This window comes from Chiloscyllium plagiosum, unplaced genomic scaffold (genome assembly GCF_037043375.1).
Source record: "Chiloscyllium plagiosum isolate Xiang-an unplaced genomic scaffold, Cpla_swu_hap1 HiC_scaffold_27, whole genome shotgun sequence".
NCBI classification, from domain to species: domain Eukaryota; kingdom Metazoa; phylum Chordata; class Chondrichthyes; order Orectolobiformes; family Hemiscylliidae; genus Chiloscyllium; species Chiloscyllium plagiosum.
In genome coordinates, this window is record NW_028270165.1 from 45,404,317 (window position 1) to 45,415,473 (window position 11,157).

Below are 11,157 nucleotides of genomic sequence, written 5' to 3' on the forward strand. Positions count from 1 at the left end.
ATACATTTATCCACATTAAACTGCATCTGCCATGCATCTGACCACTCACCTCACCTGTTCAGGTCACCCTGTAATCTCCTAACATCCTCCTCACATTTCACCCTGCCACCCAGCTTAGTATCATCAGCAAATTTGATAATGTTATTACTAATACCATCTTCTATATCATTAATATATATTGTAAAAAGCTGCCGTCCCAGCACTGATCCCTGCGGTACCCCACTGGTCACTGTCTGCCATTCCGAAATGGAGCCGTTTATCACTACTCTTTGTTTCCTATCAGCCAAGCAACTTTCAATCCAAGTTAGTACTTTGCCCCCAATACCATGCGCCCTAATTTTGCTCACTAACCTCCTATGTAGGACTTTATCAAAAACTTTTTGAAAGCCCAGGTACACTACATCCACTGGATCTCCCTCGTCCATCTTCAGAGTTACATCCTCAAAAAATTCAAGAAGATTAGTCAAGCATGATTTCCCCTTCATAAATCCATGCTGACTCTGACCTATCCTGTTACTACTATCCAGATGTGTCGTAATTTCATCCTTTATAATAGACTCCAGCATCTTTTCCACCACTGAGGTCAGACTAACTGGTCTATAATTTACTGCTTTCTCTCTCCCACCTTTCTTAAAAAGTGGTACAACATTAGCCACCCTCCAATTCGCAGGAACTGATCCCGAATCTATCGAACTCTGGAAAATAATCACCAACGCATCCACGATTTCTCGAGCCACCTCCTTCAGTACCCTGGGATGTAGACCATCAGGCCCTGGGGACTTATCAACCTTCAGATCTAACAGTCTCTCCAACACCAAATTATGGCAAATATAAATTCCCTTAAGTTCAGGTCCTTCAGCCACTGTTACCTCAGGGAGACTGCTTGTGTCTTCACCAGTGAACACAGATCTGAAGTACGAATTCAATTCTTCTGCCATTTTTTGTTCCTCGTAATATATTCCCCTGTTTCTGTCTTCAAGGGCCCAATTTTAGTCTTTACCATTTTTTGCCTTTCACATATCTAAAAAAGCTTTTACTATCCTCCTTTATGTTTTTGGCCAGTTTACCTTCGTACCTCATTTTTTCTCTGTGTATTTCCTTCTTAGTTATCCTCTGTTGTTCTTTAAAAGCTTCCCAGTCCTCCATTTTCCCACTTATCTTTGCTATGTTATACTTTTTCTCTTTTAACTTTATGTTTCTGAACTTCCCTCATCAGCCATGGCCACCCATGCCTCCTCCTAGGATCTGTCTTCCTTTTTGGAATAAACTGATCCTGCATCTTCTGCATTATACACAGAAATATCTGCCATTGTTCCTCCACTTTCATCCCTGCTAAGGTATTGCACCATTGAACTTTGACCAGCTCCTCCCTCATAGCTGCATAGTTCCCTTTATTCAACAGAAATATTGTCACTTCCGATTGTACCCTCTCCTTCTAAAATTGCAGATTGAAGCTTATTGTATTATGGTCACTACTTCCCAATGGCTCCTTCACTTCGAGGTCCGTGATCAATTCTGGTTCATTGCACAGAACAAGTTACAGTGAAATCTTTAATTTGTGGGACAGCAACTGAGTGAATGAGTACATCCAGAATTTTAGTGGAAAGTGGGAATTCATTGCACTGTGGGGATGAAGTGCTTTAAGGTTTACCGCAGTAAGTACAGTGTGCTGAGTGGGGAGCTGAGTGAAGGGTTAGGTGGGTTCTTGTTTTAAACTGCTCATTTCTTTCAGCCTCCAGCATTGTATTTCCACTGCTGTACATCAGAAGAAGTGAATCAGTCACTGTTATCATTAGAAACCTTATGGTTTCAATACCTCATTGTTTCCTGATCATTTTAAAGTTTACTGACAGCAGCGGGGTTTAGGCCGTATTCACTGGAAACGATTAAGCAGACAAATAACACACAAACGAGAGGGCAGGGTGGGACTTGTCTTTTGATTTGGTGGAAGGTGGGAGGTTCTGCGCGCTGTGATCCGGGGCAAACACGACTGCAGTAAATCATTCAATCTCTACAGTGTGGAAGGAGGCCATTCAACCCCTCTGAAGAGCATGCCATCCCGACCCATGCCCACCAGCTCCCTGCCCTGTCTAGTAGTTTCTGCTGGGGGATGAGACTCGACCATAAAATTAGGGGGAGTAGATTTAAGGTAGAGATGAGGAGGAGCTGTTTTTCCCGGAGAGTAGTTAATCTGTGAAGGGTGAGGGTGGATTGGCCATGCTAAATTGCCCCACATGGTCCAGGGATTTACAGATTAGGGTGGATTCGCCATGTTAAATTACCCATAGTGCCCAGGTATGGGCAGGTGAGGTCTATTCGGGGGGTAAATATCGGGCAGGAGGGGAAAGGGGAATGGATGTGGGTGGGTTACCCTTCGGAGGGTCGGTGTGGTCCCATTGGGCCGGGTGACCTGCTTCTACATTGTGCGGATTCTCTGAAGGGAAAGGATTTTTGCAAACTGAGCAGGGCAGTGCGGGCCGTCAATCCGGAGCAGGCGCAGTGCGGAGCCGCCGTTCGCCCCGCCCCTTCGTCTCGTCACGCCCTGTCTCGTTGGCCGTCGCTCGACACTTGCTCCTCCCACTGGCCCGGCCGCGCTCCGCGTCTGTACCCGCCTCTCGCTCCACCGAGTCGCCCCGCCCCTGACCCCGATCGTCGCTCCGCCCCCTCTCCGCTGCTCGCTCCTCCCCTTCCTGTCTCTCCCTCCGCCGCCTCGACCCATCGATGACGTCACAACGCGGAAGTGGCTCTGCTCGGTTCAGAGTAAAACCCTTTCGCTGGGCAACTCCTCAATCTGAGAGGGAGAAAATCTGTTCACTGGTAGCAACTGGAATGAATCCAGGGAGGGAGCAGACTCTGCAAACTCAGGTATGTGTCTTCATTGCCCGGGTGATGAGGGACGGAAGGATAGGGTGGGGCTGTTTCCCCAGCCCGCGCCAGAATCTTAGGGGTAACCTTATAGAGGTTTATAAAATCAGAAGGAGCATGGATAGGGTAAATAGACATGGTCTTTTCCTTGGGGTGGGGGAGTCCAGAACGAGAGGGTGATTGGTTTATGGTGAGGGCAGCGGGGGAGGGAGCGTGGAGATTTAAAAGAGACCTAAGGAGGCAACTATTTCACGAGGTTTGGGCGGGTGTGAATGTGTGTACAGAATGACCTGCCAGAGAAAGTAGTGGAGGCTGGTACAATCACAGCATTTAAAAGGCATTTGGACGGGTGTATCAATACGAACGGTTCAGAGGGACAGGGAACACGTGCTGGCAAATGTGACTAGATTAATTTAGGATATCTGGTCAGCACAGAAGAGTTTGACTGAAGTGCCTGTGTCTGTTTCTGTGTGTATATGACTCTGGCTTTCCACTAACATTTGCCACGTCTGTGTGTTCAGCTTCTATCTTTGGTGTCGGTGTTAATACCTTGATGTCTCATTATGCTCCCCTTCCTGGGGACATTAACCATTTCTTGAGGTTGTTCCTCAAGAAGCTGCATTGCAGGTTCATCCTGAATTGGCACACTTTATTTTGCTTTCCAAATCAGACCTGCTCACTCTCAGCATTATGCCAATGACGTGAAAGATATTAACTTTCAGGTGGAGTTTCAGAGAGATAAGTCTTGACGTTTTTGCTTTTCTGCTCCTGTAAGATCCTGAATCAGCACCTTCAGGAGAATTAGTTAAAGTGGAGTGAGAACAGAAGGGGAGAGAGAGAATGGGATGGTGCTTTCAATTTTGTGGAATAATAAAAGAAAAGAATGTTCTCCAGAAAGCAGAATTGCTTGTTCTGAATTTCTACCCTGGACTGACAGTGATGACTTTTATATTCTCTTTTTACAGCGTTTGAAGACCTGAAGACAGAAGTTTCAAAATCAACTGTAACATCAACTCTCCTGCTCCTTGGATGCTACTTGATGTGCTGTGAATTTTCAAGTGCCGTGCTTTTTGACAGTGACTCTCCAGAGTCAGCAGTCCTCACTTTGGTGTCAATGTCTGACGGTCACTCAATCCATCAGGACAACAACGATTTTTGACTGCGATTCTGTGAGAAGGAGCAAAGCTTTTTGGTTCCTGTTCGAGTACATTTCCAGTATCAGTGGGACTGGATGAGAGACCTACTGTTGCAGTGCACTGAGTGTGGAGCGTGTAACAGCTATACCGCCTGTTAAGAGGAAATCATGGTGTGAAGGGGCTCTACATGCGTTTGTGTGCGGCTGAAGCTTCGGCCATGGAAAAACCTGAGGAATCCCGCCCTGTGGAGAAACCATGGAAGTGTGGTGACTGCGGGAAAGGCTTCTATGTCCCATCTGCCCTGGAAACTCATCGGCGCAGTCACACCAGAGAGAGGCCCTTCAGCTGCCCTGAGTGTGGGAAGAGCTTTATCCAGGCCTCTGCCCTGCGGACTCACCAGTGGGTCCACACAGGGGAGAGGCCGTTCCCGTGTCCCGAGTGCGGGAAAGCCTTCAGCAATTCCTTCAACCTCCAGATACACAGGCGACTCCACACTGGTGAGAGGCCGTTTTCTTGCTCTGAGTGCAAGAAGGCATTCAGACATTCCTCTGACCTGCTGACCCACTGGCGGGTCCACACGGGGGAAAGGCCCTACAGCTGCCCCGAGTGTGGGAAGGCCTTCACCAATTCTTCCCACCTGCTGACTCACCAGCGGGTCCACACGGGGGAGAGGCCGTTCACCTGCCCCAAGTGCGGGAAGAGATTTAGTCAGGTGAGCAACTTGTGGAAGCACCAGCGTCTCCACACTGGGGAGAAGCCCTTCAGCTGCCCCGAGTGCAGGAAGGCCTTCAGCAGTTCCACCACTCTGCTGACCCACCGGCGGATCCATATGGGGGAGAGGCCATTCCCCTGCACAGAGTGCGGGAAGGCCTTCAGCAATTCCTCCATCCTGCTGAGACACCAGAGGGTTCACACAGGGGAGTGGCCCTTCAGCTGCCCTGAGTGCAGGAAGGGGTTCAGCGATTCCTCCAATCTCCAGACCCACCACTGGATCCACACTGGGGAGAAGCCCTTCGGCTGCACAGAGTGTGGGAAGGCCTTCATCCGCTCCTCCCACCTGCGGAGGCACCAACGAGTTCATGTGCCATCGCAGGGTGATTGAAGGAGCAACAACCGAGTGCCATTAGGGACTGGACTGTCAACCAGTTCCGGGGACTCCTGAGTTTGAATCCAGCCGCGGCAGATCACGGAATTGGAATTCGGTCAGAAATCTGGAGTTCAGAATCTGATGATGAAACCGTTTTTAGGGTGGGGTGAAATTGCTGAGTGAGGCAATACTTCCTCCAGGTTATGGCTGTACCAAGGATCCAATTACAAAGGACAACTTGGTGATGACCAACAGTAAAGAAAGTGAGGTAGGATAGCGGGTGTGAGAAGTATGCGCGCTTTGACCTTGAGCTGTTTAAAAAGCACCTACTTTTTCTACACCTTTTTGCTGGGGGGATCTGAAGCTTTAACAAAGTTGGGTCACAATGAAGATTACCTGAACTTACCGCGGGCTCAGACTCTCATTGAAAGCTTTGAGCTCCAAGAGGTTTTTTGATTTAAAGCTGTTCATTTCTTTCAGCCTCCTGCACTAAGTTTTCAATGTTGTGTATCGGGTGGAGCAGTGAATGGGTAGCTAGTATCATTAGAAATTGTAAATTTTTCAGGAGTGCAGGTAGTGTTGTTTCATTGGCATTGTAAAGTTTACTGGCAGCACTGGGAGGTATGGGCTGTGTTCACTAGAAACGATGTGGCGGTGCCAGTATTGGACTGGGGTGGATAAAGTTAAAAATCACACAAGACGAGGTTATAGTCCAACAGATTTATTCAGAAGCACGAGCTTTCGGAGCGCCTGTCCTTCCACAGGTAGCTGTGGAGCAGGATCATAAGACACAAATCTTATAGCAAAATTCATAGTGTCATGCAACTGATGCCTTTTAGAATGGGTTGCAGGTTTCGGTTCATTAAGATATAAATCCAAGAACAACATCTAAGTCCTGTTCTTGAGATGACTTATGGTGTTATATATTTTTTAAAAAGTGACATCCCAGCTCACACAATACATTAAAGTTGTGAGGTTCGAGTCTGTCAGTATCCCAATCTTGAATCAGACTAGTTCTGTTTTTAAAGTAGGAATATATAAAATATTATATGGATTGACTGCCTGTAGATTGTGAGCTTTGTGAGCAAAATCGAAAGTATCTGCAAATATAATTCTGTCAATACAAATTTACTCCATAGAGTTGTGTGTGTGTGCATGTAAGAGTGTGTGCGATGGAGTATAAGTCTGTGAGTGTGTGAGCATGTTAGAGCTGAAAATGTGTTGCTGGAAAAGCGCAGCAGGTCAGGCAGCATCCAGGGAACAGGAGAATTGACGTTTCGGGCATAAGCCCTTCAGGAATGAGGAAAGTTTGTCCAGCAGGCTAAGATAAAAGGTAGGGAGGAGGAACTTGGGGAAGGGGCGTCGGAAATGCGATAGGTGGAAAGAGGTCAAGGTGAGGGTGATAGGTTAGACTGGGGTGGAGGCGGAGAGGTCAGGAAGAAGATTACCGGTTAGGAAGGCGGTGCTGAGTTCGATGGATTTGACTGAGACAAGGTGGGGGGAGGGGAAATGAGGAAACTGGTGAAATCCGAGTTCATCCCTTGTGGTTGGAGGGTTCCTAGGCGGAAGATGAGGCGCTCTTCCTCCAACCGTCGTGTTGTTGTGGTCTGGCGATGGAGGAGTCCAAAGACCTGCATATCCTTGGTGGAGTGGGAGGGGGAGTTGAAGTGTTGAGCCACAGTGTGGTTGGGTTGGTTGGTCCGGGTGTTCTCTGAAATGCTCCGCAAGTAGGCGGCCTGTCTCCCCAATATAGAGGAGGCCACATCGAGTGCAGAGGATGCAATAGATGATGTGTGTGGAGGTGCAGGTGAATCTGTGGCGGATATGGAAGTTTCCATTGCGGCCTTGGAGGGAGGTGAGGGGGGAGGTGTGGGTGCAAGTCTTGCACCTCCTGCGGTTGCAGGGGAAGGTGCCGGGAGTGGAGGTTGGGTTGGTGGGGGGTGTGGATCTGACGAGGGAGTCACAGAGGGAGTGGTTTTTACGGAATGCTGATAGGGGAGGGGAGGGAAATATATTCTTGGTGGTGGGGTCCGTTTGGAGGTGGCGGAAATGACGGCGGATGATGCGCTGTACAAGGAGACTGGTAGGGTGGTAGGTGAGGACCAGTGGGGTTCTGTCCTGGTGGCGGTTGGAGGGACAGGGCTCAAGGGCGGAGGAGCGGGAAGTAGAAGAGATGCGGTGGAGGGCATCGTCGACCACGTCTGGGGGGAAATTGCGGTCCTTGAAGAAGGAGGCCATCTGGGTTGTACGTTTTTGGAACTGGTCCTCCTGGGAGCAGATGCGGCGGAGACAAAGGAATTGGGAGAATGGGATGGTGTTTTACAGGGGGCAGGGTGGGAGGAGGTGTAGTCTAGGTAGCTGTGGGAGTCGGTCGGTTTGTAGTAGATGTCCGTGTTGATTCGGTCGCCTGAGATAGAAATAGAAAGGTCGAGGAAGGGGAGGGAGGAATCTGAGACTGTCCAGGTGAATTTGAGGTCGGGGTGGAAGGTGTTGGTGAAATGGATGAACTGTTAAACCTCCTCGTGGGAGCACGAGGCGGCGCCGATACAGTCATCGATGTAGCGGAGGAAAAGGTGGGGGGGTGGGGCCAGTGTAGTTGCGGAAGATGGACTGTTCCACATATCCTACGAAGAGGCAGGCATAGCTGGGGCCCATGCAGGTGCCCATGGCTACTCCTTTTGTTTGGAGGAAGTGGGAGGATTGGAAAGAGAAGTTGTTCAGGGTGAGGACCAGTTCAGTCAGTCGAAGGAGGGTGTCAGTGGAAGGGTACTGGTTGGGACGGCGGGAAAGGAAGAAGCGGAGGGCTTTGAATCCTTCGTGAAGGGGGATGGAGGTGTACAGGGACTGGATGTCCATGGTGAAGATAAGGCGTTGGGGACCGGGGAAGCGAAAATCATGGAGGAGGTGGAGGGCATGGGTGGTGTCCCGAACGTAGGTGGGGAGTTCTTGGACTAAGGGGGACTGGACCGTGTCAAGGTATGCGGAGATGAGTTCGGTGGGGCAGGAGCAGGCGGAGACAATGGGTCGGCCAGGGCAGTCAGGTTTGTGGATTTTGGGCAGGAGGTCGAAGCGGGCGGTGCGGGGTTGTGGGACTCTGAAGTTGGAGGCAGTGGATGGGAGATCCCCCGAGGTGATGAGGCTATGGATGGTCTGGGAGATGATGGTTTGGTGGTGGGGGGTGGGGTCATGGTCTAGGGGGCAGTAGGAGGAGGTATCTGCGAGCTGGTATTCGGCCTCAGCGGTGTAAAGGTCGGTGCGCCAAACTACTACCGTGCCTCACTTGTCTGCTGGTTTGACAGTCAGGTTGGTGTTGCAACGGAGGGAGTGGAGGGCTGCGCGTTCCGAGGGTGAGAGGTTGGAGTGGGTGAGAGGGCTGGGGGAGTTCAGGTGGCGGTTAATATCGCGGCGGCAGTTGGCTATGAAGAGGTCGAGGACAGGTAGGAGGCCAGCACGGGGTGTCCAGGTGGATGGGGTGTGTTGGAGGCGTGAGAAGGGGTTGTCAGAGGGTGGGCGAGTGTCTTGGTTAAAGAAGTAGGCGCGGAGGCGAAGGCGGCGGAAGAATTGTTCGATGTCACGCCGTGTGTTGAACTCATTAATCTGAGAGCGTAGAGGAATGAAGGTGAGGCCTCTGCTGAGGACTGATCCTGTGAGCATGTTAGGGTGTGCGTATATGAGAGAGGTATGAATAAAAGCAAGGGATTGCATTTTACTAAAATGAGGAAAGACAGGACTTTAAAACAGAGACCTGGGAGGGTTCAGATACATAGTTATGCAACCTGCAAAGAACTGGTAGACTGGATGGTTAAGAAGGCATTTAGCACCATTGCCACCCAGACCCACCCCCTTACTTCATATTTCTCATAGCTAATCCACCCTACCTTGCATATCCTGAACAATAAGGGTAATTTAGCATGGCCAATCCAGCCTAAACTACACCCTAATCTAAAAACTACCTTCTCAAGAATGTAATTTAAATGCACAACATTTCTAAGAAAAATGTCCGTCTGACTCAACACTGGGACCCAGACAGAATTCACACCTATTGTTAGAAAAGCTGTGCATTTGAATGACTTTCTTGAGAAGGTAATTAAAAACAAGTTCGGGAATTAACATGCCAAAGAGCAGAAACCCATTCTAAAAGATGAAAGATTTAATCTAAAATTGTTTAATATATCACATCTCCATGACACTGGATTCCTTTGGCTATAAATGCCATGATCATGATCTCATTCTCCACAACCAACCTGATAAAAGAGCGGTGCTCCAAACGTTAGTGTTTCCAAATAAATCTGTTGGGTAATAACCTGGTGTTGTGAGATTTTTAACTTTGTCCAAGGAAACACGTGTTGTGGGACTGGTAACAGTTGTTATTTTGTGATCTGTTCCTCCTGAAATTTCTCCTCTGCTCAGGCACGGGTGAACAGTCTGTTTTTGTGCTTTGCGCGAGATCAGGCTGGCAGCTTTTAAATCCTTAAAAGAAAACTGTAGGTTAGCAATCGTATTTCGAGAATGGTACTTCCAGCTCTGGTAGTCCTGTTGGGTCACCAGAGAGGGACGGAGAGAAGATGTCACATCTAAAAAGCAAACCGAAAAGTTGTTTTGTTTGTTCCGTCAGTTGAGTTGGTTCTGCACTCCGATGAGACTGGATACTGATTTTAATGGATCAGAATTGAACCCGACAATGGAACACCTTAAATTTCAAGAATGTTGAAAGGGCAAATCAAACTGTAACCTTGAAGAGATATGCTTCCATTTCTAACCTTGGGTGATCCAAATGAGACATTGTTACTGATCACTCCATTTCAGAGTGCTGCTCTTTCATCAGCTGGTCGTGGACAGGAAGATCATGATCACAGAATTTATAGCCAAAGGAGTCCACGGTCATGGAGATGTCCTTCACTAAACAATTTTAGATTAAATCTTTCATATTTTAGAATGGGCTTCTGTTCTTTGGTACGTTAATCCCAGAACTTGTTTCAAAGTACCTTCAAGAATGTCATTTAAATGCAGAGGTTTTCGAACAACAATGTCAGTCTGACTCGATATTGGGACACAGAATTCACACCTATTGTTAGAAAAGCTCTACGTTTTAATGACATTCTGAAATGGCTGATCTTTAACATTGAGAATAGTTACATTGATATATTCAGAATCATTGTTAAAGTTTGAAAGCATGTTCACTTTTTGAAAAGAGGTGCTGAAATCTTTCTGAAACTTGCATTGAAACATGCGTAGTTAGGCCACAGCCCAAGACAGGCTGTAAAGGATGAATGGCCTAATCCGTTTTGTGAAATTGATTCTGACTATGTAGAAATAGAGTCATAGAGTTGTAGAGCACAGAAGCAAACCCTTCAGTCCAGACAACCAAATATCCTAAATTAATCTAGTGACCCATTTGCCAGCATTTGGTGCATAGCCCTCTGATTCTTTTCTATTCATGTCTCCAACCAGATGCATTTTTTTCTTCTTCAGCTAATTAAAGTTGGAGAAGCCTGAAATCTTTAAAGGATTTCCTGCAAAACACTTTTATGCAAGATTTGGTTCAGTGGTGGATTTTCCAAAGCTTTGTTATTGTAGTTTTCAATTTGTCAAAAAAACTTTCAGTTGTTGTTGTCCAAGGCAGAGTAAATATTCATTTAAGATATAATTGAGATATATACATTCTTTACAATGTTTTTCCATCATTACCAGTGATTGTCCATCATTTGGTACATTGAGCATCATCTTTTTGTGATTCAACAGATATGATTTGAAGTGAATTCTGCAAGATACTTTTGTATTTTATCTAACTTTGCTTTGTGTTAAAGATTTCCTTCGTGACATTTTAATTAAAATATCTCAATGTATAATAATGAAACAGCTAATTTATTCTGAAATTATTTCAATTAGTTGGTCGATTGCCAAATAATAGCTGCATAACTGTTGTAAATATTGACACCCAGGAAAGCTATTTTGTTTAATATATTTCCTTTGTAAAGATTTTATAAAAGGATTGTATTTTCATATGAAATAAAATTTGCAGTGTTTTATTAAATGGTTGAAAGTAACTTTGCACTTAATTGCTCCATT

General features: G+C 47.1%; 1 protein-coding gene across 1 annotated transcript; it reads left to right on the top strand.

Moving 5' to 3' along the window:
* Nucleotides 1-3,904: 3,904 nt before the first annotated feature.
* Nucleotides 3,905-6,347, top strand: LOC148143861 (uncharacterized). Its single transcript, XM_087974517.1, has one exon. The coding sequence runs from the start codon at nucleotides 4,189-4,191 to the stop codon at nucleotides 5,101-5,103; it is 915 nt and encodes a 304-aa protein (XP_087830643.1). The 5' UTR covers nucleotides 3,905-4,188; the 3' UTR covers nucleotides 5,104-6,347.
* The last annotated feature ends 4,810 nt before the right edge of the window (nucleotides 6,348-11,157 follow it).